Source organism: Microchirus variegatus (assembly GCF_963457635.1).
Source record: "Microchirus variegatus genome assembly, chromosome: 23".
In the NCBI taxonomy this organism is placed as follows: domain Eukaryota; kingdom Metazoa; phylum Chordata; class Actinopteri; order Pleuronectiformes; family Soleidae; genus Microchirus; species Microchirus variegatus.
The window spans coordinates 4,512,031-4,538,544 of record NC_139824.1 but is presented as its reverse complement, the minus strand read 5'-3'; the positions used below and the strand labels follow the sequence as shown (position 1 = coordinate 4,538,544).

The following is a 26,514-nucleotide window of genomic DNA, read 5'->3' as shown; positions in this document are numbered from 1 at the left end:
AGGAAAAGAGAAATAACAGATGAGAAAAAAATCGCGCAAAATAGATTTTAAAATCCACTCCTAAAACCAGAGTATCTGTAAAGGTAAACGGTGCATGTACCAGTGGTGGACAGAGTCCCAGCTCGGGCTGAGGTCTTGTACAGAGGAGCATGATAGAGGCCTGACTCAGGCACATAATTCTGCTGTGGCTCAAAGTGAACCACTGGCAAGACAGCATTCATCACTCGAGGTAAAGCATCTTCAACCACCATGTTGTCATCGTCCCAGCGACTGGCGTCCATGAACATGCCATGAACCAGCACACCGTCCTCCGGCTCTGGTAACTGTTGCATCCACAAATGAGATAAAGCGGCAGTGAATCACTGGTTTTAGACTGTAGAGAACAAAGTTGATTGCATGATTTTTCACCCAAATCATGCAAATGTGATAGAAAAAACTTTTGTTTTTCATTTTTGTTGTCTGAGCTAATGGTTTGCACAGACACCTAGATGAGCTAATAAAACTGTTTAGCTCCAAATGACTATTTTAGTGTTTTGCTATTTGCTATTTTGCATACTGTTAAACTTAATTTCATGTATTCAACTGTGGTTATTATCCACAGCAATCGGGTTTTATATACTGTAGCACCAAGTAGTTTTGGATTTTAATTGGATTTTTTTGTAATTGTAGTACTAAGAAGCACAGCGAGTGTGTTACGTGGGTAAGTCACAAAATAACACAAATAATTTTGCTCCTGTGTTCTCTGAGGTAAAATCACTGTTTGTTAAGGGGCACTGGTGTGGGACAGTGAATGATTTACAAAGTGACAAACTTCAGTTTCCTGTTTTGAAAAAGACTCAAATGTCGAGATAAAGTGGTGAATATATACTTAAGATAGTGTACAATAAGGCTAACATAGATTAGCCCAGTGTTTTTCAACCAGTGTGCCGTGAGGGATCGTCAGGTGTGCCGTGGGAAATTATCTAATTTCACCTAATTCACCTAAAAACATTTGTTGAAAACAAATAATTAATTATCTGCAAATAATGACTATATTGTTAATATAGGCTACAGAGTATAATTTTTTAAACATTTTTGTTTGGTGGTGTGTCTCGTGTTTTTTTCAATGAAAAAAATGTACCTTGGCTCAAAAAAGGTTGAGAAAAACTGGATTAGCCGACTTACGGCTACATAAGTACTTCATACAACACAATTTCAAAAATCCCAAACCATCCAATATATTGGGACATAAAGTCAACATCCCCATTCAGGTACCTCATCATCCCTTTCTAGTTGAACGCTGGCAGGCAGATTTTGCAGAGCCTCACAGATTGCTACCTGGTCTCTGTACACTGGCAGCACATTGAAGCAGAAGCTAAGCTCATCAATGGGCAACTTGTAGAATCTTGCATGATTCTGCAGCACACCTGTGGACCAGGAGGCAGACACATTTCATCATTTCATCATGTTCCTTTGCAACATTTAACACATTCCAAGAGTGGAAACTGAGGATTTAGAGGAAAATCACATAGAAATGTAAGCCTTTGGCTTACAGCTATGGTGCATTAAAAGCATGGAAGATAGTTTTGAGCTGCAGTATTTTACCAGTGAGAAAGCCTTGAGGGAAGAAGAATCCTGAGATCCAGAAAGATTTGGGCTGGCCACGTGTGATCCAAATCTGGCAAGGGAATAGTTGAGAGTAAAAGAGAGAGACAGAGAGAGATGTAAATAAGTGGCTGTATCTTTAAATAGCAAAACAGCTTTAATCAATTGTGCATGACGAGCTACAGAGCATTTTAGTCGTCCTCTTACTAATGTGGCCTGAAAGTGACTCAAACTGGCAGAAAAAGAAAACAATTTGTCCTTCTGAGGTCACAGACACAGACTCAGTGGCAACCCATCACCACTGTGCCAAATAATGCAACTCTCCCTGTTTTCCCCTGTTTCGTGTGTGTGTGTGTGTGTGTGTGTGTTGGAGAGAGAGAGAAAGAGAGAGAGCGTGAACCCAATTTTGAAACACATGTTCAAACCAGTCTTTCGGAAGAATAGTTTAAGTCAGGGTAGATGAAGCAAACGCTGAGAGCAGATGTTAGAAGAGAGGAAGGAGGGCGGATGAGAGAGTGAGTGTTTCAAAACCTATTATTTAAATTATTTAACAAAAAACCTACAAACATGTGTTAGCATTAGTAATTCACATACATTCTAATAAAACGTATGAGTTTGTGTGCGCACATTTTGCGTTGCGTTGTTTACAAACCTGAATGAAAGAGATTCTGAGAGCAAGGTCTCTGACCCAGGACGCCAGGGGTTTGAGAGAAGGGTAGGAAGAGTTTGCCCAGTGTTCGGGAACCTGGTTGTTCAGGAAGCTTGTATAGATACGGTCCATTTCTTCTGACATCACCACTAGACCTGCTATGGCCTTCTTCAGAGTGATGAGAGATGTCTGAATGCCAAGTATGACACATTAAGAGAATAAACACTGTTTATTTTTTTGTCTAGATAGGTCCAAAGTTATATCATACAAATAGTAACATTAAAGATGTTTCATATCAACACAACTACAGTTTAACAAATTTAAATAACTAATATATCTTTAAAATAGTTTCGATACATTTATGTGGATAGGTTATATTGGAAAAATGCTTTTGTTAGTCCAGGTTTTAAACTGAGCCATGACATTCATTTCGTTTGGGAAATGCTGATTTATGCAATTCAAACGTGAATGTGTGTGTGCTTCACCTGCAGCACTCTCAGCAGGTTGTTGAATCTGTCTACCTCCTGGCTCAACACAGTAGTGAGGGAGTTAAGGCGGCCATGTTCATCCTGAACAAACAGAGTTTCAACTGCTTCATCCATGTCCAGACGCTCTGAATGACAGAGAGATAGGAAGGAGAAGAGAAAATATAAATATATATATAAATATGATCATATTTTTGTGATGAACACTCGCCATTCAAACGTCTCGTGTGTGTGTGTGTGTGTGTGTGTGTGTGTTAGTTTGTACCTGGTAGCTTGATAAGTATAGACTCAGCCAGCTCACAGATGATCTCATCATTGCTTTTAGCTCCATGCTGAGCTGAAGAGCGAGGATTAACATCCAGTATGGTGTTAATTAGAGTCAGGGTTTCTTGCCGCTGTGGGGGCGCACAAATGGATAAATATACACACAAATATATTTGCTGGCATTTTGTTCATGTATTAGCACTACCCAAAGATCTCAGTAAATTCTGCTGCTTGTTTTTTTGAACGATACCTTCTCCAGAACCACTACTGGCTCCCCATCCCTCAGTTTAAAGTCCTTCTCTTCACACACAGCACCTTCCATAACCACTCACTCCTGACCTAGTTGACCTGCTCCACCACCACAATCTGTTTCAGAGCCTCCATTCCTAACATTCCAACCTCCTCTCTCCATCACACTGAACCAAACATTGCACCTGCACAGAGCTTTCCACAAAGCTGCCCTCTTTCCCTGGAACTCCCACCCCAAAGATATCAAAAACTGTACAGGACAACTCAACTTTTAGTAAGTAATAACGTCACCTATTTCAAACTGATTTTATGTGTGTATTAAAAGGTTTGTCTCCATGAAAGAATATTTGAGACTATTTAAAGCAAATAAAATGTAGAACTATAACTAAGTACTGTGTCTGGATAGATGCCAACAAACACAAACACAAACAAATGGCAAACTAATCAATTAACAATATATGCTCACATGATTCTAACATAACCAGCAGACCAACAGAAATATATTCTATAATTTAGTTTGGATTGTCTTTTAATAGTTCTATTATGATTTCAGTACTGTTCCTCACCTGGAAGGCCAGGTTGGAGTTCTCATGCATGCCAAAAATCTCAGGATCGTCTATGACTGGAAGACTCTCAATGTATTGCTTAAATTGCTCCAGTTGATCCGTCTCTGGTGCATAGTAGATACCTTAACACCCAAGACACAGAAGAAAATAAAAAGCATGTGAGCATGCACTGTAACACATGGACACAGACACTGTTCTGAATTCCATGTATAATTGTGACAGAGAGAAAATGGAGGAGGCTGAAAAATACCCGAGGAGGAATAGATGTAGCCATGTTCCAGAGTTTTTGGGGAGAAGAAGCCTTTGAGGATTGTCCTAAGGCAGCGCTGATCCCAGGCATCCGTCACTCTGCCTCCGTATGTGATTTCACCTGGGAAAACAGAACACGTGGTGTCATTAATCTGCATCAGCTGTAATCTGCTGTGCAACTCTGAGAACACTCACCATAACACAATTGAATGTATAGGTTAAATTATTGAATTTATATGCTAAGTTACGGGTATCGGGTTGTGGAGGTTCATAAGCTAAATTACAGGCAACATCTGACTGCACTTAAAAATAAAGATTTGAATGATGTATGTTGACTGAAAGAGGTGAGGGGATGAAGAGATGAGGGGATGAAAGGAAGGGTGGGCTGATACAATTTAGACTGATGGGTTGACTAGGCAGCAGGCTTGCTGGGTAATTAGATACACGATTGAGACGTGACCCTGCTCTCAAACTGAATTTAAAGGTTCAGAGTGTGAGAATTAGAGATTTCTAATGGTGAAACTGCAGAGTGCAACAAAGGGAGAACACCCCACCAAGTGGATCAGGAGAAGGAAAATTGGGTGAAAAATAAACAGAGAGGAGAGAAATACCGAGAACCCTGCAGTGGTGCAGTTAAGTCCACATAGAACTATAGCAGGTGGTTTAGGGACCGTTTAAATGATTTTTTTTTTGCAAAAACAGATTTAAAAAGACAAAAATAACAGTGTGACTGCAGTCACATATTTCCATGTGCCTCAATGGTATCCAGCTCCCTGACACACTCACATAATCATGTACAGCACAGCCATTCCTGCACAATATGCAGTGATATGAGGGGAGTGTGGAAAGACAGACACGGGATGAAGCAGAAAAATATATTCCCATTTTTATATATATTATATATTCCTATTTAACACAATTTGACACTTGAAATATGTGCATTCAATGAAGATCTGCACAGGCGTGAAGCTGCATGTCAAAGCTGTCAGAGAACGTTTTGCAACAGAAGAGAAAAACTTTGGCTCTGTTAAGTAGAAAGGCAATATCATGCCTGGTTTGTGCCCTTATACTTTTCCATCCGGCTCAAAAGTATTGTTAGAATTAAGGATTAAACTAATAACACCGCAATGTGATAACAACAATGAGAGGCATCAATTTAATGCGTCGCGCTCTACTGACACTGAACACAGCACATAATCATTTTGAGGTGTAATTGAAAACCAGATTAGGGAAACAAATGAACTTTGGAGAAATGATGCGTATTGTAAATGAAAGGGCTCCTTCCTCTTCGTCACAGTTACTATGGAAATATCTGTGTAAGTCCAGGAGAAACAATATTAAATAACATCATTTAATTCAACTTAATTCTCATTTGTGTCTGTATGGTGCCCAGGGTATACAGCATGACAAAGATAAAAGAAATACATTCCTCTTGAAAAGACCTTATGTAGAAAATAGTAAAACCTCACAAAATGATGTCATTTTACATGACTTCATAAGCACAAATGATTGATTTCTGCTGTTGTGGGAAAATATTTTCATGCTTTAAACACCCAGTGTGGAGAAACAGATATCGCAGCCACAGAAGGGAGTGAAATCGTGTTACAAAAACTGTCCGGCTATGTGAAATCAGCAAATATGCTTTGTCCATTTGACTTGATGCAGAAAATGAGATGATTAAGACCCCTGTCTTAAGACTTCTCCAAAACGTTCCAAATGATCACAATGGCTCAAAAAACATTGAAAGGGAAACACTTGATGTCTCCCAGAGGAAAGAAAATTCGAACAAACAAGAAACTACTCTGTTGTGTAGTGAGCATGCAAACATGAACACACATCTCTGAAGGTTTCCCTACCAGTTATGTAGGTGAGAGCGTCCCAGGGGATGGTGCCATCTTTGCAGTAGAGTTTGAGGTTGAGAAGAGCACATTCCCGGTCACTGTCATTGAAATCATAGCGGATGTTCCAGCCCAGAGGGCCAAATTTCTTTCTCTCCTGAGACACAAACACACAAACGATGCACAAAGTGGAAACATTGAGTCAAACACAAGTACTGCAGCATGCAGCAAGAAAGCGAAATACACTGTATCCTGGCACAGAAATGTAATAAGTAATGAGTAACCTGGATGACTGCATGGAAAAAGCAGATTCCAAACACAATCTTCCGCCACTGACGTCCCAGAACTTGCCCCTCGAAGAAATCACAAGAGACCTCTCTGAAGGCCCGTAGCATGTTGGCTCGCAAACCCTTGGGAGGCTCATTGGTCACCTGGAAATGAGAACAGAAAAACATAGCACAGATATATAAAGTGAGTCTTGCTCAGACAGAAGAAAACATCCTGTGGTTAGTCTGCCCCTCATGTTTTTTTTAAGATGCTGGACACAGACAAAACCTGTACATCAACACAAGTCAAATGTATATTTATATTCAACTGGTAATTGGTGACAGGACTGTTAAACAGTTACAGAATATTCAGCTGATAGGAATAACATTTACATTACTAATGCAACATATTAAAAGAACATTACATTAGTAATTATCTCGTGTCTCGACATAATATAATAGTCTCTTTAAGTGATTGAGATTTCTTCAGCCTACTATCACTGCAATTCAAACAGTATTGAAATTAAATATTAATCTTCTTTTGAATGCATAATGATCAGAAATGAATGCAATAGTTTCTTCATATGAGCTTCCAAACACGTCCTTAAGCACCACTGCACTATGACACCAATTATTTTTAATGATTTACTTTGCACACTGTAGCAAGGGCACGCTCAGTGAGCTTGTGTAGTACTCATAGTTCTCAGGTAAGTTCTACGTATGCATTAAAAACCATCAGTGCGCTCCGGCAGAGCAGTCTTTAATAGATAATCTTAGTGTGAATGTGTGTGTTTAATTACCTTGACAGAGTTTTGCAGCACTGTAACAGGGAACACTTTGGTCGGCATGGAACTGAGAAACAAACGGAATTCCTTGTGTATCGATGTATCTACACAGGAACAGAAATGAACACATTTTTCAAAGGAAAAACAAGACTTAATGGGTTCTCTTTTCTATCACAAGTACAAATGTAAGGAATTTTCCTTTACATAAATGCTGTGAAAAAAGAAAAGTCTACAAAAACCCTAGTCATTTTGTCAATTGTGTCCTCGTACTACAGCAGTGTATTTTAAACATGTTGCACTGAGGTGCACTACCAGCCACTATGCATTACCGTGTTATGGGATAAGTCATAAAGACGCTAAGAGGTGCCGTGTCAGCAAATTCCAAAATAACTTTCACGAATACAAACCCTCCCCAGCTGCTTCTGTTTCTGTACCTTGCAAACTTTCACATGCCACACACCTGGTGTGTAATAAAAGTGCTGTAGACATTTATTTGTACCGGATCCAAAGGTTTTTTCTTAAGGATAATCCCAAGACTGTAATTAATTTCATGAAAAGTCAACCACAGTGGTTGATCATTTGGGTCACTATTTCACTATTTAAGTAGTTTTATCAACATACATCATTCCTTCTCATGTTCCGGACTGTTAAAGTATCACTTGTTTTTCATTAATTCATCATGTGCAAGTCAGCATGTATTTAAGTTTCAAAACTAAACTTGATTGTACCGTCAATCCATTATTTTATGAGCAGAGTTCAAAATGTGGAGGACAATGGGACACATCTGAGACAGACTTAATGTGTGTGACGTGCATGCATGTCACTGTTTCTATGGTGATGTGACCATACCCGGCTCAGTAAAGGTCTTGATGAGCTCCTCCATGGCCAGCATCCAGGAAACAGCCAGATGGCAGTTTTGCAGAAAGACCCACTTGCCACTTTGCAGTGCCTCATGAATCATTTTCTCAGCTATGGGCCCTTGGCCTTGACCCAATGAGATGGACTCAACCCTGAGAAACAAGGCATGACAGAAACACCACTGTGATTACTTATACACAGCTGATAATAATGTCATCATATACAATTCATGATGTGATAAAGAGGAAGAAAAACACATCAATCCCAATACTATCACATTACTTGGTTAGCACTTCAACAATTAGATGTTTAAGCATGGGATTTTTATGTTTTGATCACACACCTCAAGAGACGATTGATATCTTGAGTCTGATGTTTTCAAAATCAAAATACTGTGACACATTCTTAAAAACATGCTCCAGGAAAATCTCTAGTTTATAAAATCACTGAAGACAATGGCTATATGCTGATATACAAATATAGTATAACATAAAGAAGTACTAAAATAAAGCTAGGTGTTTTGCCTTGGTTAGGAAGCCTGTTAAAACTGCCAGCTGATGTTTCCTGTCCATTGTTAACACCAGCTGGCAGCTTTCTGTTCACAGGCAGCACAGAAAAACCATTACCATAAACTGCATACCTCACAGTTCACCTTTAGTTCTTCTTCAGCTATACTATGTGCATTTATTATCTTTTTTTATTTTGGTTTGTACCTGTCGAGACATCCTCTCTCTTTGGCAAAACGTTGGAAGGAACCCATAGGGTCGGATCCTGTGCTTAGAATGAAGACCAGTGGAGTGACAGGGGACATGTCGCTGTAAAGGTTAGCCAAGTCAACTGGAGGGTTTTCTACAAACTGCTTCCCAAGGCTGACAATCACAAACTCTGTTGCTGCAAACACCACCTGAATAAAAAAATAACAAGTAGGATCACAGGGACAGAGACAAAATAAATGGTGAGAAGTAATAAAATATTGAAAGAAAAAAATCACAATTATAAGTTTACTACAGGGGCATTATGTGTGTGTTATGTGATTAATAGGATGTTTCATCAAATGTGGGCAGAGCACCATTGCTTCATTTGCTGACATGCCTGATTTTCAATTGTGCAATAGACAATTTTTTTTTGGGCAGAGTCTTGCTGAGAGCTTCAATAATGCTGTGGCATCACATAGGCTTACCCTTTCTTCCATAAAGCTCTTGATAAGGATTAGCTTCTGAAAAGCTCCCAACCTCTCATTCCAATAACCTCTGATGCCACTCCCTTTCTTCACCTCTTTGGAGTCTCCAAGAGAGGGCAACGTTGACACATAGTCTCCCCAGGTCTCTGGATTAATAGATGCTTGAAAACGTCCTGCAGGCGACATTTAGGCTTTTAGTTAAAGCAACACAATTCTTTACAGTGTGAAGAACCAGGATCACAGCTGGTGTGGGTTACCAAGCCTGATGTCAATATGGGTTCTGGTGATTTCCTTGGAGATGCCCTTGAAGCAAGGCAGTGTGCTCTCTAGCTCACAGCACGTCTGCCAGTAAAAATCACTTAGCCACGGCACATCGGGCTGCACTGGCTTGTCCTGGAAGACAGGGAAATATAGAAGAGAGAAGAGTGAAAAAAAATATATATAATTATGGCTCCACACAAAATGTAATCAGTTTTCATCTTCACAAGAATTACTGACAACATATATCCTTTTTGTTGAAGCAAAAAAAAAATCCAGTGTGTGGCAGTGTCCTGCATATGTGCTGGCAGTGACAAAGAAGTCTAATCTCCAGTGTCATTACAGTTGGAAACATGCAGCTAACCTGGAGTTCCAAGGACAAATCTTGGATAAAGACTAAGATACAGGAAGACTTGGCTGGTGTCCAAATACTAGGAGCTAAAAAAAAAAAGTTATACAAAAAACATTCTAACAGAGACAATGGTATGCAGCCAAGTTTTATGATGTCTTTCATGATAAGATATTAGCCTGAATAAACCTCATTTAGAAAAAGAGCTTAATGTAAAATTGGCATAATTCAAGATATGAAAAGTAAACAAAAGGAACAATATAAAGTGAAATTTTAATTCACTCTCTTCAAAAAACACAGCTGTTCCAGGCAGAATGAATGCAATCTGATAAAAACTGCAATATTATCATCATCACTATGATCTGACATTGCAAGCTTCACCACATGATGCAGTTCCAACCACAGCATGAGAACCATTAGTGCAATATTTGTCTTTACTCTTTAAGTGTAGATGCTGAAGGAAGTCATACATTTTTTTTAAATGATCTAAGGTATATAACAGAGTTTCAGAAGTCATTTACAGAGATGGGAGAATCTACTGGAGCACCATCAATCAGGTCTCTCTATGTTAGAGTAGATAGATGGAAACCACTTTGAAGTGAGGGAATATGACACTGCCATAACTTTCCACTGCATGTTAAGGACTCTGGAAGCATGAGGATGTTTTTCAAGTCTGACTGCACACAAATTAAAAAGATCAAAGACCATGCACTGGTCATAAAGTGCAGTGTTGATAACATCATTCCATGAGACCTCTCTTCTCAGTCAGTAGCAGGTTGACTGGTCAGCCATTCAGACTTGTCCAATTCTAGATTTGTTAATAAGGAGATTCTACCTGTGATACCAGAATCAAAGCACAAGCTTTAACAACAAGATTAGAGACATATTAGCCCAGTTTCAACTGTGTTGAGTTTTAAATAATAATAAAAAAAAATGATTTATGAATCCTGCTTCAAGTTGGCCTGAGGCAATCTTTATTCTAGGATTGAGTTGATCTGAAAAAAAGTCCTTTGTCACAAAGTGAAAGTCAGGCTGTCATCCTCTCTCAGCAGACTGAGTGCAGAGGAACTACTGAGACTGATGAGAACACAGGCAGCAGGAGTGATTTGAAAGAACATGCGATAAAGTGTTTCAGTGGAGATGTTGACAAAATAAATATTTCTGTGAAGGAGAGATAAGAAATGAAGAGTAATTCAGTTAAACTGGGTGACTCAAGGACAGTCACAGATACTTCCTTAAATAACCCCAGCAACTTGATCGTGTGCTTTGGTTTCCTGTCATGCTTAACGCTGGTCCTTCTCTCCAGACTCAGGTTGAGTTCACTCTGGGGTAGGATTTCTTTAAAGTGCGTGTAAAGCAAATGCAGAAAGTCTCCTCTTCATGCATTATACTTTGTGTGTTAGAAAAAAATGATGATACAATTGTGGAGAACATTTGTGGAACGAGTATTTCTGATACCAGGGAGTTTTTATTTTATTTATAAATGTTTAACACTTGGTGACTTATTAAATGTTGGACTTGGTGTCAGAAGATATATTTTTTTTTATAGCTTACATTCTTCCTCATTTTACCATTTAAATATTGTTGCTGTTATTAGTTCTGTAAAGCACACATCACCTGCTCCCAGTAAAAACACCTTGTTCAGGTATTCCATTCGTCCATGGTAATCTGATCATCATGATAATATATCATAAATTAATCCAAAACCAAAAATACATTTCATTTGCAAAAATGTGACCTTTTACCCAGATATATATTTAAATGTATCACTTAAAAAATGTTTGACTTCTCACCTTTTCCAGAAAAGCGGCTCCTCTTAGGAAGTGCTGCCATTCAGCATCAGAAATCTCCCCACGCTGCTTCATGATCTCTATGCATAACATGAAGCTGTAGATAAGCTTATGCTGCTCAAACAGGCCCCGGGACACATTGATGTAGGAGTTGAGCAAGATCTGGTCCAGCAAGGTCTGGAGACGCTCCTCTAACACACTGCTTTTCTCTGATGTCTCAATGGTGGAGTTAAATAACTAAGGGTGAAAAACACAGTAAAGTGAATGGGGAAGAAAGACGTGCGCCTAATGGAAATTATGCCAAACGGTAGCTTGAAGCTATGACTAGATAAATGTAGATTTGTCTGTCAATTGTAAAATAAACAGAACTTTAAAACACCTGTTTGAAGTACTTGAGGGAGAACTGGTACATAGGATCGATCTCAGAGAGACTGGCAATGACAAAGTACAAGACAGAGCCTCGGGTGGCCACGGGTCTGTAGCGTTCTCTTGCAGAGTTGATCATCAGCTCAGTAGCTTCTGCCTCCTCCAGACGGTGCTTTATGGCTTCAGATGTCACCTGATGAGTGCAACAAGGTTATGAATGTTCGTATCACAGTTTCAGAATCACACCAAAAACATAAAGCTGAAAACTCAAAACAAGGTGGACATTTTCTTTGAAGATGATGGGAGATCGTAATTTAACTTTAAGACAGGCCTCCATATTTCCTCTACCTTGTCCCAGATTTACCTTTGACTCTTGGAGCATCTGAACAAGTTCTTCATTATCTAGTATATTCCCCTCAGAGGTGAAGAGGAGCTTGAGGATGCGGTCTTCGATATCTTTCAGCTGATTGCGATCGGCGTTGTTGCAGACAATCAGCTCATTCCTCTGCTCTTCAAGGTGTGGACTCTCCAGGCGCACCACATCACTGAGGAAGAACCAGGGGTTGTTGTGAAATTGGGAGGGAGAAGCAAAAACGTGTGCATCACAGTTATGATATGTCTCAAAATATTACATAGAATATATCATGGTTTCAATGGTGGCAATATCCCTTTTCCCCCCGTGTCTCTACCTAAGCAGCTGATCTTCCAAGCCAGATTTAGTCACAGTGAAATTGATGATTGTCACTTTGATGCACACCTAAAACAAAAAAGAGAAACAAGAGAAACAGAACGCACTTCCATTACAAATGACAGTTATGATTATTCCCACATCTGCAGTATAGTGATGTTTTCATCTTAAGAATGATTTAAAACATCATGTTGGACATTAACTGAAATGTCACTTTGAAAACATTGTGCAGTTGATGGTTAATATAAAACATGTTTGAAAGGAAACCACCAAGTGCTTTTCTGCTGCTGCTGTTGTCAGACCCAGGTGAATGAAAACTGAAGAATAAGCGTTTTTATAAAAAACGTTGAAACAGGAACCCAACCAACAGCTGTTATATTATAGATAACTCAAATGTGTAAATGATGACTAAAAGTCTTTAATGTCTGTTTGGTTAATTTGTGGGTTTTTGTGTCTAAAGATGTTTAAAGGTGCATTATGTAATAAATGTAAAGCAACTGGCCGTAAAATCCTCCTAATATGTCACAGAGACTCAGGAATAATGAACTCACAAACAACAACAGTACAGCCGAAATATTTGCATTAAAAAATATATTTTGCAGACTGCAAATCCTGTTTACGTTTTGGCATGTGACGCCACCTACAGACATCTACCAGTCATTGCAGTCAGTAGAGTCCAAACCTCTGCATTTTGAATTTGAATGTAGTAACCGTTTTTGGCCACATTCTTACACATGGCACCTTTAAGGACATTTTACATGTATGGTAAATGCACTGTATTTACAGTATATAGCGCTTTTCTAATCTCAAAGCTGCTTTACACTACTGTATTACCATAGACCAATTCACAAATTCTCTCACACATTAATATAGCACATCTTTCATACCCATTCACACGCTGCCAGCACAGCCATCAGGAGCAAAGTGGGCTTAAATATCTCCAGGAATCAAACCAAAAACCTTCCAGTTAAAAGATGACTCGCTGTACCACTGATATGCTACTGTATAATTATGCCAGTTAAAACTAATCTGCAGATTTAAATAAGTAAACACTGTGCTCTTACCTCAGGTAGATAGTGTGGGTTGGCCATCTTAGTGGTCATATAGAATCTGAAGTTTTTGTCATAGTCAATATCCGAGTCCCCAAGTCTGATCAGTGTGCGTCCACCCTCTACAAATGTTTGCTTCAGTAGGATGGGCTCGAGTGCTGGATCTAGAGTCTCTTTTAACTATGCACACACAGTACAATAAAATGTAATTTATCATGAAGATACAAGCATGTTTAGTCACGGCATGAGTCTTGTGTTCCTACCTCCTCTAGCAGCACAGGCATTCCCATACGAATAGCATTCTCTAAGGTACGAAGAAAACCAGGGTCTGTCAACTTGATCACCTTTAGACCATGCTTGGACTCCTTGGAGCGGATCCATCGGTTGGCCTGAGTGTGAAAAAAATTCAATTTTTCAAATGTAATTAGAAAAGTGTGGCTTTACATCTTTACATATTTTTATTTGTAAAAAATAAAAAAAAACAGAAACATGCTACAGGGAGAGAGGAAAAACACTGAATCGTGATGAGGGAGAAGATTAGATGTGTCAGCAGTCAAAACAGGGACACTGAGTGTCCTGGGGACAGAGACAGAGGGCTGTCTGTGACTTCGTCTCTGATTGTGTCTGACAGAACATTTTATTTGGAGAGAGGTTGTTTCTTTTGTTATTCTTTTATTTCCCCCCCACAATGGTACTGCAGCCAAGCAAACATTGTGCTAAATCTAATAGAATTTCCAAAAAGGTTCTGAGACGATGAATCTGTGGAATAAAATATTGCTTACAATTTACATGTAACGTACATAACCTTTGTTTAAATGGGTGAATACAAATTTAAATCCTAATGTGATTATCACCCACATCAGTCCGGAATGGCAATGAATGAAAGCTGCTTCGATCTTTAGTTCACCTGAACCTGTGGGTCGATCATAAGTGGCCAGCGGCGGCCCTGGGTCACCAGGATACCATTTTCTGTAGAGACGGTATCACGGGGCAGTCCTTCTGTGTTCCACTGACGGATGACGAATGGATCACCCAAAATGTTGATCAGGCTGAAGCTGGAACTGATTGGAATCTTAAGCTCCTGGCACTGTTTAATCCACTGATCAATTAGCTGGAGAAAGAGAGCATACGCGACTCACAGAACAGACACATAAACAGGAAGCAGGCATGTTCCAAAATGTCTCTAATGTTGTTGAATGTGGGCACCCAAATGTCCTCTTCTTTCTCCTTCTCCATTTTGAGGTTGCCACAGCAGATAATTTGCCTACATGCTTTCATGTCCTCATGGGCATCCGTATTTACTCAGATTAAATTTCAGCTGAAGTTGATTATATCAGTTTATTATCGTTCCTGCTGGTCAACCTCAGTTGTTGTTTTTTTCGTTTTTGTTTTTGGGCTTGAAATAATATGATTTCAGCTGATTTTTAAAACCCTGCTGATCTAATCTTTTATTTGTATTCTTTTTTTTTTAATCACTTTTGCCTTTTATTTTTCGTACACAATGTACAGAATGCCCTTGCTATAACAGGAACAGCTCACAAAGAGATAAAAAAAAATACTGAATTGTTTTTTTTACTGAGTGAACTAGTGAGTAATGTGTGAAACTGCAGTATAACCCCCCCAAAAAACAGCACTAAACCTCCGGTACTTACCAGCTGTCTATAGTTAGAAGTGAACGCTCCATAGTAGGCTACACAGGCGGCTGCAATGAAGACGTTGCCCACAACATTGATGATCTCTTGTTCAAACAAGGCAACGCTTTCCTCCCAGCGGACCTGCTCATCACCGAGAGCAGAGGTCAGCTTCCCTGCCCTCGTCAAACGGGCCTTTGTCAGAGACATGGTGTTAACTATGAGGAAGGAAATAGGTTACAAAGACAAAGAGACAAATAAATAATGTACATGCACATTAATGGAAGCATATTTTGCACTGGAAATAAATTAATTTAAATCCAGGAATAAATTGACACAAAAATATCCTGCGGATGAGTAGATGGAGTGCACAGTAACATATGTGAAAAGGTGCAGCCCTCACCCAAATTCTCCTTCTCATTTTGACTGCTGTCAAACTGCTCCTGTAGCACCTTGATCTGGTTTTCCACCTCCTGAAGCTTTTCCTGCTTCTCCGTCAGGGTGGCCATGGTCATATCTAGTTCTTTCTGCATGGGTTTAGAAAAAAAAAAGAGAGAAGATGAAGGAAAATATAATTTATTGCACACAGACAAAAAATGTTCACTCTCATTGTTAAGTCTGTATGTGGACAGTCTTACAGAATACAAAATGGGTTGGTGTGTACTGGATGAAAGCCTTGGTTGCAAAATATTTCCCATTTTTCTTTTACACAAAATTGTTTGTGTTTGTTTTTGTACAGAGTAGTATATGGGATAAAACTCTATGTTACTGACCTGGGCCATGGCTAGTTTCTCTCTCTTGGGAGCGACTTCTTTAAGAACTCTGGCATAAAGGTCCATGGCTCTGACCCACATGCACATAGATCTGCATGCTCTGGATACCTTCTCCACCTACAGTAACAGCAGCAAAATAAAGTTAGATCAACCAAAACACACTATATCATGTGTCATCATTTGTTCTTCCTGTTTCAATTCTAACATTAAAATGTTAAAAAACAAACTGCTGGTGTGTTTGAAATTCCACTTCTCCACAGCCTGTTTACTTTGAGTTGTATTGTACACTTTCAGTATTTTTCCACATGAATTCCAAACAGACCTTCTCGGGTATGAAATCAGGGTTATTGATGTATTTTTGCAGCTTCAGCAGGATCTGAGGCTTGATATTATCCTTGTCATAGTCTGTTAGACGCCTGAGGAAATTGGCATCTCCCAGTAATTGCTTGGCACCGGGCCAGTCTGGTCTGAAAGGAAAAGTGCATGAAAACAAGTAAAAAAAAAACTATACACAGTGAATGAATGGATGCTGTGTCAAAATATGCAAGTCAACGCACTGGAAATATTAGGAAACATCTCATGATTATAAATCACATTACACATATAACAGTAAGACATACACATATCCAAACTAAGAACACATTGAAACTAGACCTGAAACAATTCATCAATTAATCAAGTATTGTCAACTATTTTGATAATCAATTAATTGGTTTGAAGCTTTTTTCGTGATTAAAACAAGATTTCTGATTGTTTTAGCTTCTAAAATGTGAATATTTTCTTCATTTCTTTGCTCCACATAGCAAGAAAATCATTAAAACGTAATCATTAAATGATTACGTTTTAATGATTTTCTTGCTAATGTTCTCGAATGTCTTGTTTAGTCCACAAACCAAAATTTTTGGTTTGTGGACAAAACAAGACATTCGAGAACATTGTTATTTCCAGGTCTGAAAAACACTGATCAACATTTTTTTTTTTTTTTTCACATTTTCTGACATTTTCTGGACCAAACGATAAATGAAGAAAACATTCAACAGATTAATCCATCCAACTACCGCTTTATCCTCCACCCACGGGTCACGGGGTGTGCTGCGCCTATCTCAGCTGACATAGGGCGATAGGCGGGGTCACACCCTGGACAGTTCACCAGTCCATCCACAGGGCCACATATAGAGACAAACAAACATTCACTCACACTCTCACACCTAAGGTCAATTTAGAGTGACCAATTTACCTAATCTCCAAGTCTGCATGTTTTAGGACTGTGGGAGTATACCATGAGTATGCATTTATTTTCTGAGGTATAAATCAATCAGATTTGCTAAATGTGTTAAACAGCAGTGATTTAATGGATGATCTATACAATTTATAAGCATTATACTGTAAATTTAAATGAAGACAAAATGCCTGGTCTGTCCTCTTGACATCCTTATTTTGATTTATTTACTGGTACTTCTGAAGTAAAATATTAGTAGCAGGGATGGGAATGGCTTGGTTTGTCACTATATATGTGCATAATAATGGTCGTAAATACATTATAATGACTGTGATAATCAATATATTGCAAGTTTATCACCATCAACTTCTTCAGCTCACATTACCCATATTCCAATGATAAGTACCGCTGTGAGTATTCAGGAAATAAAGGCTCTGGTCAGTCAAATTAGCATATCTGTATTTTTGTACATGTTACAGATTGTTGGTGCAAGTGTGTCAATAATGTCTTCTGTCATCACTATACATTGCCATATCGATATTTTGTCAAAGCCCTAATTAGGATATGACAATGAGTGAATTGTGTTATTCTGTTTAAAAAGAAGGAGAGATACAACTGTCTGAAAGAACAGAGAAAAAGCATTGACTGACTTGCAGTTGAGAAGAATACAGACAGCCTCCATGACGGTCATAACCAAGTCTGGAGGTTTGGTGAAGACCTTGATCTCAGAGATGTCAGCCTTGTCAAGAGAACTAAGAGCCTGATTGGCTCCCTCCAGGGCTGGCAGAGCTTCATCCAGGTCCCTCTGGGCATCATCAGCTATGGCCTGGGTGTCTTCAGCTTTGACCTTGGCCAAAGCCTCATCTTCTTTCACTACCTTTCGCACCTGTGGAAAGAATTCATGAATTATGCTCACACAACACAATGCTATTGGCTTTGTATTGTCTCAGAGGTTTAAGAGTTTTGTGAATATACTGCTTTATCTTTTTTTCTCTCACACACACACAGACCTCGTCAGCTCGCTCCTGGTCGACAGCCAGTTTCTTCATGAGGGCATCAACATCAATGGACTTTTGTTTCAGAACTGGCTCCAGAGCAGACAGGTCCACTTTCATTTTGTCCACCAACTCATTGGTCTCTAACAGTTTGCCCAAACCATTCTTCACACGATCCCTGGCCTATTCATGAACAACAACCCCACAAACACATGTATTATTACACATTTTGCCTGCAGACAAAATCTATACAATTCACAGCCTTGGCCACAAATAATACAGACAAAAAACACAGCTGCAAAGGAATAAAATGTACTGATAATATCTAAAGAATGTTGATGATTAAACATACTAGCTTTAGCTCCTGTCTCTTGTCCTCAAGCATGCCCAGGTAGAGGTTGATGAGCTCCAGGTAGGAGGTGGGTGTAGTGTAGTATCTGCGCCTCAGCTCTGAGTAGAAACGCTCAGCCATATCAGTGACACTCACATGTATCCCAACACACATGGCTGAGAAGCTGTGCTTCAGCTCATCGCTACCAAAGTCCACACTCTGGAAGAAGGCCTGAGAGACAGAGAGCAGCGCCTCACGAGGCCACTGGGCAACAGAAAGTGCAAGGTGAGTTAAAAATGTGTTTGTGCATGCATACACAATATTGAAGGGAACACAAATCAGAGTATCATCCATGAATGTCCAAAATCTCAGTTTACCTGCACAAACCAGTCGATGGTGCAGCAGTTGACCAATGAAGGAAACATGCGGCAGCGGGACCTGAAAGCATCGCCCACGGGACTCATACACAGCACAATGTGCAGCTTCTCCCGTACACGAGAGATGAAATACTGGAACACCTGAAGGCATTAAAACATATAAACTCAATCCATACTTTTGAAGTTTTTACTTAAGGCAGATAACACAATATGCTCATGTTTTCAAAGAGGTTGCTTAAGGGCACCGGGTTTGACTGTGAGTCCTTACACACAGTCTATGCCTATGGCTATATTGGCCACTTGTAGAACACACAGTGCGTGTGTATAGCTTCTAGAACATTAAGCAATACATATTTCAAAATGTCAAACTGTTTCTTAAATTGCACCCTTAGGAAATCAACTTCAAAAAGATAGACTCCATACAACAGATATTTGCCTTTGTAAAATGAACTCCATCATCATCATCATCTTCGGCAGCATTAGTGTTTCAGATTGTGGGGCATTCATGTTTTGCACACTCTCAGTTCCAATTACTGATTCTCCATCTTTTCATCATTCCAACATCTGATCTCAGTGAAGAAATTGGACAGTAAACAAATCCAAATGAGAAAAATGAATGTCATATACAAGCTGCATAGAAATCAGCGTATAACATATTGGTAGGTATTGTTTGTATGTTTCACGTGTTGTTAAAATTTTATTAACTAAATGAATGACTTTTAAAAAACAATCATTTACTCCATACATCATTGCAGGAAATCTGAATGCATTTAATTGGGTAACGCTTTCTTTTACAGTCCCCTAATTACCAGGTATTTACCTGGTAAATTCATGGCAACACCAAAGTGTTACTAGGTAATTACCAATGGTAATAAGAAAGTAAATACAGTGAAACTGTTGCCAAAATACTGGGCATTTACCTGGTAACTATATAGTTAATTATAGCGTGTTATTACTGCTGTTAATAAGAAGGTATGTACAGCTAAACTATGGCAAAACTATGGTAAATGTAAGTGTATTATTGGGTTATAAACTGGTAATAAGCAGGTACCTAATTACTAGCTATTTACCCAAGGGGTAATCTAACAAACCTAACCCTAAAAATGTGTGTAATTACATGGAAACAAGCTTGGCTTTCTTTTACAGTTCAGTTTTACTTTACTTACCGAGTACATTACCGTGCATTACCCAGTATTTTGGCAACGGTTTCACTGTATTTACTTATCTTATTACCCTTGGTAATTACCTAGCAACACTTTAGTGTTACCATGAATTTACCAGCTAAATACCAGGTAATTAGGGGACTGTAAAAGAAAGCGTTACCTTTAATTGTTTGCACATGTTGTCATTTTATACTGACCGACAATTAATTTATACTACATAAATACATTATATGCTGTATGTATTCCATAGTGTTTCTATTTACCTCATCCCTGTTCTCCTCACTGATTCCAGCTTCTTTGGCTTTAGGTCGAGTGGCAGCCAGAACTTGTTCCAGTTCATCTTTTTCAAAAAGATTGGGTACATCACCCGAGTTCAGCAGGTTGTTTATATCCTCCAAAAACTCCTCCACCACAATCTACAACAGGCAAGATAAAGCAGCAAGCAGTAATAATTATACTTGGATACAGGGGGGAAATAATATTTCCAAGTTGACTAATATTATTGACTCTGCTTTCTACAGCCAAATGCACCCTTCATACCTGAGTGTCTGTAAACAGAAACACCATGTCTTTGCCTTCCACACCAGCCATCTTACACAGTCTTCTCAAGTCTTCGTGGAAGCTGTCATAGCTGTAGCCTCGACTGAGCTCAATCTCAAAGCAGCGGTAACCACACATGTGGGCTGCTAACCGTGTGAGTGACTTCTTGCCTGTACCTCCCACTCCGACGAGCAGGGCATTGCCTCTCTCCTGGCGAATGATACGTGCAATTCTTGGGGATGAGAGAACAAACCATGGTCAACACAAATGCTATGGTTATAAAGGCAATAACAGGTTCCATGCCATGTGAGCCATGTGTCTTTTCATTGTCTTAAAATCTTAAAGAAGATTTTAGCAGAAGAATACTCAGACTACTTAATCAATACTCACTATTATTACTTAAATATGTTGCTATATTCCTCGATATATGACTATTATCAATACTACTATAAGCATACAGACACAGATGACGTTGCATGTTGCAGCATAGACCCTAAGGCTCATTCTGGGGTAATGGAAAACAATAATTCAGACAATTAAGTGATTGTAATATAATTAAGTATAATTATTTTATCTTCAGTTTCTCGTCAGCAGTCGCACATGTGCCATATCATGCAGCAGTTTTCACAGATATCATCCACTTTTTAGCATACAATTTTTGGTGTGTGTCCAATACAATACCGACATGTATATCTGTCCAATACAACAATTTAACATCTTTTAACAGCTGCTAACAGCTTAGTAGCACATATTTTGTGCTGATACACCCACTGTGTCAAAAATATATTATATATATATTCTGCTTTCATTAAGATGAAATAAACAGCGCACAGCATGAGTCAGTTAAAGTAATGATGCTGCTTTCTATTTTATTTTTTTCACAGTCTGTGCTTTGTGAAGTTTTGATGTGATATTATTATATTTTGGCTTTTTGGATCAAATTGGATATCTTTCTCTTCCCCTATCCAATTCAGAAAGTTTGACCAGTATCTGAACAATATTGACACCAAGGGCATGTTTTATAAAGATCCCAAATAGAGAGCGCTAAATTGCGTGCGCATGCTTGAACATTGCACCTGCTGCTGCTGGATTGCGTTTTGTGGGTGACCTACTTAGATTACCGCCGCAATTGACTACAGGCGCAGAAGTGGTTAAGACCGCCCTATTTAAATTAGGATTTTGCGATAGTCAAGGGTTGTAAACATGGAGAAAGAGAAAGCGCAGACTCAACGGAAGCGCAAAATGATATTTGAAGCCACTGAACAGAAAGTACAGCTGACGTTCTGTGATGAGCAGTTAACTGAGATCGAAGGATATGACATCCTTGTTCCCCAGGTTTTATTATTATTACTATTATTATTATTATTATTATTATTATTATTATTATCATTTTAATCCTGCGTCGGTATGATGGACAGCTCCATCATTACCTGACATATCAAACAAAGAAAACTATGGACTATGGATGTTGCCATAAAAGAAAAGAAAAAAACTCTCCTCCTGACTCACCTGCAGCTCACTGACAGCTGCCAGGGGGCGCTCTGCTGTTTCTATCAAGATTACACATAGGTCTACTTTCAATAGATGTGTGACATTTTTGTCAATAAGTAAATTAATAAATAAAGAAGATCATCACAACGTCTTTTTAATCCCAGTCCGTCCCTGGTTTCATCTGTGTTCATTCAGTCAGGCTGAGTTTCCATTACGTGTGCCAACAGCCTTTGATCTGACGTCAGATGCGACGGGAGCTGGACCCGTTAAGGTAAAGCGGGGTCCCCCGTTCCTCTGGTCTTAACCGGGGAACATAGGTACAACCCTTCCTTGAACCACAAACTGCAGACCTAGGTAAGCCCATACCAGTACAAACACACATTTCTCCTATGGATATCTATATTTAATTTATTCAGATATACCAAATAAGAAATGAATGTGCGTCATCTGTAAACGCGTAGTTGAACATGCTCTGGAAAAGTAATTTCCTGGTTTACAAAAAGTATTTTTGTTTATGGATTTCTCAGAGGATTATGCTTCAGCAGGAGTGTAGAAGTATGTATGTAACTGCAGCCATTTGTGCGCACCGCTGTGCCATTTAACAACCAATAACCATAACTTATTTACATTTTCTCCTCCCAGTACATGCAAAATTGCGTGTAAACGTCCCACAATGCATATGCATTAAGGCAAGACCGTTAATTTTGCGAGTGCTATTTTGCCTGTCTGAGAGATGCAATCATACTTGCGCCCTGATAGTAGATCAGCATCAACGCAAATTTGCGTGTACAATCCAGTTTGCGCACGTTTTTGCATGCGCAAGGATTTAGTAAATCAGGCCCTTAGTGCCAAACTAACTTGTCCATGTAATATGAAAATCAATTGGAACAACAATCTTAAAAAAAGTCAAACTTTGTAAATGCAAACCTGGAGACATGCTCAACAGCATCCTGAAAGAAAACCAGCTTGGTCTCCTTGGAAAAGGTTGTGTTGTAATCATTGAGGTAATCCTCGAGGACAGTCTGGATCTTATCCATGTCTGTCAGATCCTCATACAGACGATCTTCTTTGTCTACGCCAACCTGTGAGACAATTATGAGATGGAAGAGAGCAAGAATAAATCGTTTTTTGAGGTATTTCAGTGTAAAAGAGAAACATAATGTTTTCTAAAATGTTATATCTGACCTTGATGAAGTCTCCAAATATGATGGGCTGATTCATAAAGTATGAGGGCTCCAAACTAAAACTGAAATATTTGCCTGACAGAAACAGAGATTATGGTCACAAAGAGGGAGATTATCTAATGGATATGACAACAAGATAGATAAAGGTATACTTTTCAGCAAAAAAATGACTTTTTCTTACTCGCCATCTCGCAGACGATGGTATTGAAATAGGTTTTATCTTGGTTGTTAATGAGTCGATCGTGGAAGACGCGCTGACACTCGTGGCAGAAGAGACGGAAGATCTGGTTCTTATCTCTCACTTGATTCGGCTCACACTGCAATATGCCTGCAAATCAAGAGAGGGGCATAAGGAATGTGGGTTTTCTTTTTATTTAAGTAAAATATACATGAATTACACATTACTTCTCCATTATTTCTTGAAGGTCCAGTGTTTGAGAATTAGTGACATCAAATGGAGAAAATGGAGTGTGCAACAGAGGACTGTTCTGCCCATACTTCCCTTTCCCAAGTGTGTTGGGGGAACTTTCTGTGGCCTTTTTGCGTCAATGAAACAATGTAAACACACTTTAACAACTCTCATATATTCTGTTCATTCATCCATCTTTGCTGATTCATGTATTGATTATATGGGTGTAAAGCTAACAACTGTTCAGGCTGCCATAGAGACACAGTGGCACAAGACTCTGCCCTAAGTAAAGCAAGGGCTTTGCCTAAAGTGCACATGAAATGCTGATTATAAAACTTAAAACAAAAATGAATCATGCAATTTTTGTGAGCAATATATACACTACACACCGGATCTCTTAGTACTATATAATTAAAAAATTCCAAACAAAATAAAATAACAAGACAGTGTACACCTATGAGGTCTTTGCATTAAAAAAGTTAAGAAATCTAAATTAAAACATATAGATGTGTGGGAATCAATGTATATGAAAAGTTTTTGCTGTTAATGGTTATGAATAAATCTGAATGCAAATGTGATATGATATCAAATGGACGTGCTGGTTGATTATCCCCTCACCAACAGTGCTGTATATATTGCTAAGGGGCAGTGGGTGTTTGAGCACTCTGTAGTGTGTAGAAAACAGTGGTCGAAGCCACATCAGTTCATCACGTGCTCTGATGATGCCTGCTGGCTAAGAGAAGTGAATGAGTAAGGGGAAAGAGACAGGGGGGCTGATGGGGCAGATAATTTGTGAACATGAAGCTGAGATAGGGCTTATAAATGCTGCTAATGTGCCATGATGAGATAAACTGGAGCCGCATCTCATGCTCTGAAGATTTATTCACTATCGGTATTTGTCTCTTTCAGCAAATCCAAATTTAGGTTTGTGGTGTTATACAAAATATATGCCTGCGCTCCCTGTATTTCAATTGTGAGCATGTTTTCCTTCATCTCACTCAATTTATATCAACCTTTTCATCCACAGCATTTTTACAACTCATGAGACTGCAAATAACTCTGACTGCAGAGTACTAGGTGAGTAATATCATCCCCTACGTGAGCCTGTGATGTGAGTCCTGTGTGTGTGTGTTAAAACTTAGAATGACTGGGGCATATAACACTGGTTAACACCAAATTTATTGTTTTAAGGTTTTTTTTTAGCTGATTAAGGATAATTTTGATGTGTTGAATCCAAAAATCACATTGGTTTTAACGTTTTTGTTTACATGTACAGGTATTTTTCACACCATGTGATGCAAAATTATTTTATATTTCTTGCAATTAACAAATTCTAAAGATTTTGCATGTGCCAATTTATGACAAATTGTTTATATATATATATATATATATATATATATATATATATATATATATATACATGTATATATATATAAATGTATATATATATATATTAAAAGTGAATGAAATGGCTTTGACTAGAAGATCTTGAAAATTAAGCCTGATGTATTCTGCTACATCTGCAGTGAATACACCATTGTGCCTAACAGGAATCCGTTAGAAAACCTATTTTTATTTCTCCCACAACCTTTTTTTGATGAGAAATATTAACGAAAATCAACTGATCATATCACAAAAATGTAATCAATTTAGTCAGAAGATCGTTTTTTTCGAAATCAAATTAGCATAAAAACCTGCTGACCTGATTGAGAAACAGGGATGTCATTTTTGGATTCAGCGGTGCAAAATTGTCCTAATTCAGTTACATTCTTTTTTTGTTTGTAACCCAGTGTAATTTATTCCTTGGATCTTACCTTGGACACACTTGGAGAGGTCTCTGAGGTTGAAGACATAGTGGGACTTAGCTGGAGTGGGGAGCAGGTCCACGCTTAAACGGTTGTAAATCTCCACAGCAGCATCCACAATCTGTGCAGCACAGTCCTTCACCGCTTGAGAAAAGTCACTGAGGAAACCATTCAGTATAGCCTGGAGGAAAGTTGGGAAAGAAAAGGGTTCGAGTTTAAGTGTGATTAAAGAATACTGAAGGAGTGGAGTGAAATGGAGAAATGAGTGAGAGAGCTAGAGCGCTAGCATTTGAGCTTTAAAAGCTGTAAAACCCCACAAAACAACTCAGACCAATTCTTTTCATATATTGCTGTATGTGAGTGTTTGGGTGTACAGGTATCCTTACTTTGAAGATTTGCTTGAGGCAGTGCTCTGAGGGTGTGGGCAGACACAGCATGCTGAAGTGGCGGATGAATCTGGGGGTTACAGGGTTGCGTCCTCCTCCTGGAGGAGCACAGGCTGCTGCAATGGTCATGTCCTGTAGGAAAGGAGGGATAGAGATTCTGAAGGCGGGATACTGTTAAAATTGAAACAGAGGAGGGTAAAACGTGTTTCTACTATTCAGCTTACATGTTTTCTGTTTGTTAAGAGAAAAATTAAGCCATACTACGTATGTTGGCAGTGAAAGTGGGATGTACACAGGTACAGCGGTCAGGTGTCGAAAATAACTGTGGATTGTCACTTGCTGCACTGAACTCATAGAACTCACATGTTGATATGTGGTATATGAGGACTAAAACAATCATTTAATAATGCATGATCTGGTAAAGGTGAATGACAAAACAGGTATACTAATTAAGGTAGTTGCTTTACTTTATTTTTTTCCAGATTCCAGATATTCAGTCCTGGTAAAACATATATATACATATATATATATATACATATATACATATACATAATATGTATATGTATATATGTATACTGTATATACACGTATATTATACGTGTATATATATATATACAGTATGATGTTGTGTGTCAGAACACAAGATTAACCAAATAAATGTATGGTTTCTCATGAACATGATGACGTTGCCTAATTGTATACAGTATTACCCACAAGGATCCATAAAGTCTAATGGG

General features: G+C 38.7%; 1 protein-coding gene across 1 annotated transcript in view; it reads right to left on the bottom strand.

The window, feature by feature from the left end:
- Positions 1 to 26,514, bottom strand: part of dnah6 (dynein, axonemal, heavy chain 6) — a gene marked incomplete at both ends in the record, with an annotated part of 52,522 nt that overhangs the window by 108 nt on the left and 25,900 nt on the right. Inside the window, 37 exons of the mRNA XM_083909310.1 lie at positions 101 to 323; positions 1,255 to 1,406; positions 1,585 to 1,657; positions 2,237 to 2,422; positions 2,719 to 2,846; positions 2,984 to 3,113; positions 3,798 to 3,919; positions 4,048 to 4,167; positions 5,903 to 6,041; positions 6,169 to 6,315; positions 6,951 to 7,039; positions 7,785 to 7,945; positions 8,507 to 8,697; positions 8,974 to 9,146; positions 9,231 to 9,366; positions 11,374 to 11,607; positions 11,750 to 11,929; positions 12,101 to 12,281; positions 12,426 to 12,493; positions 13,489 to 13,653; positions 13,737 to 13,862; positions 14,381 to 14,584; positions 15,126 to 15,322; positions 15,508 to 15,631; positions 15,878 to 15,994; positions 16,200 to 16,344; positions 17,747 to 17,982; positions 18,107 to 18,274; positions 18,444 to 18,686; positions 18,800 to 18,940; positions 20,226 to 20,378; positions 20,503 to 20,734; positions 22,921 to 23,075; positions 23,179 to 23,252; positions 23,359 to 23,505; positions 25,401 to 25,572; positions 25,778 to 25,909. Of these exons, the coding sequence (XP_083765436.1) occupies positions 101 to 323; positions 1,255 to 1,406; positions 1,585 to 1,657; positions 2,237 to 2,422; positions 2,719 to 2,846; positions 2,984 to 3,113; positions 3,798 to 3,919; positions 4,048 to 4,167; positions 5,903 to 6,041; positions 6,169 to 6,315; positions 6,951 to 7,039; positions 7,785 to 7,945; positions 8,507 to 8,697; positions 8,974 to 9,146; positions 9,231 to 9,366; positions 11,374 to 11,607; positions 11,750 to 11,929; positions 12,101 to 12,281; positions 12,426 to 12,493; positions 13,489 to 13,653; positions 13,737 to 13,862; positions 14,381 to 14,584; positions 15,126 to 15,322; positions 15,508 to 15,631; positions 15,878 to 15,994; positions 16,200 to 16,344; positions 17,747 to 17,982; positions 18,107 to 18,274; positions 18,444 to 18,686; positions 18,800 to 18,940; positions 20,226 to 20,378; positions 20,503 to 20,734; positions 22,921 to 23,075; positions 23,179 to 23,252; positions 23,359 to 23,505; positions 25,401 to 25,572; positions 25,778 to 25,909 (5,764 nt within the window). The remainder of the gene's footprint in view (positions 1 to 100; positions 324 to 1,254; positions 1,407 to 1,584; positions 1,658 to 2,236; positions 2,423 to 2,718; positions 2,847 to 2,983; positions 3,114 to 3,797; positions 3,920 to 4,047; positions 4,168 to 5,902; positions 6,042 to 6,168; positions 6,316 to 6,950; positions 7,040 to 7,784; positions 7,946 to 8,506; positions 8,698 to 8,973; positions 9,147 to 9,230; positions 9,367 to 11,373; positions 11,608 to 11,749; positions 11,930 to 12,100; positions 12,282 to 12,425; positions 12,494 to 13,488; positions 13,654 to 13,736; positions 13,863 to 14,380; positions 14,585 to 15,125; positions 15,323 to 15,507; positions 15,632 to 15,877; positions 15,995 to 16,199; positions 16,345 to 17,746; positions 17,983 to 18,106; positions 18,275 to 18,443; positions 18,687 to 18,799; positions 18,941 to 20,225; positions 20,379 to 20,502; positions 20,735 to 22,920; positions 23,076 to 23,178; positions 23,253 to 23,358; positions 23,506 to 25,400; positions 25,573 to 25,777; positions 25,910 to 26,514) is intronic.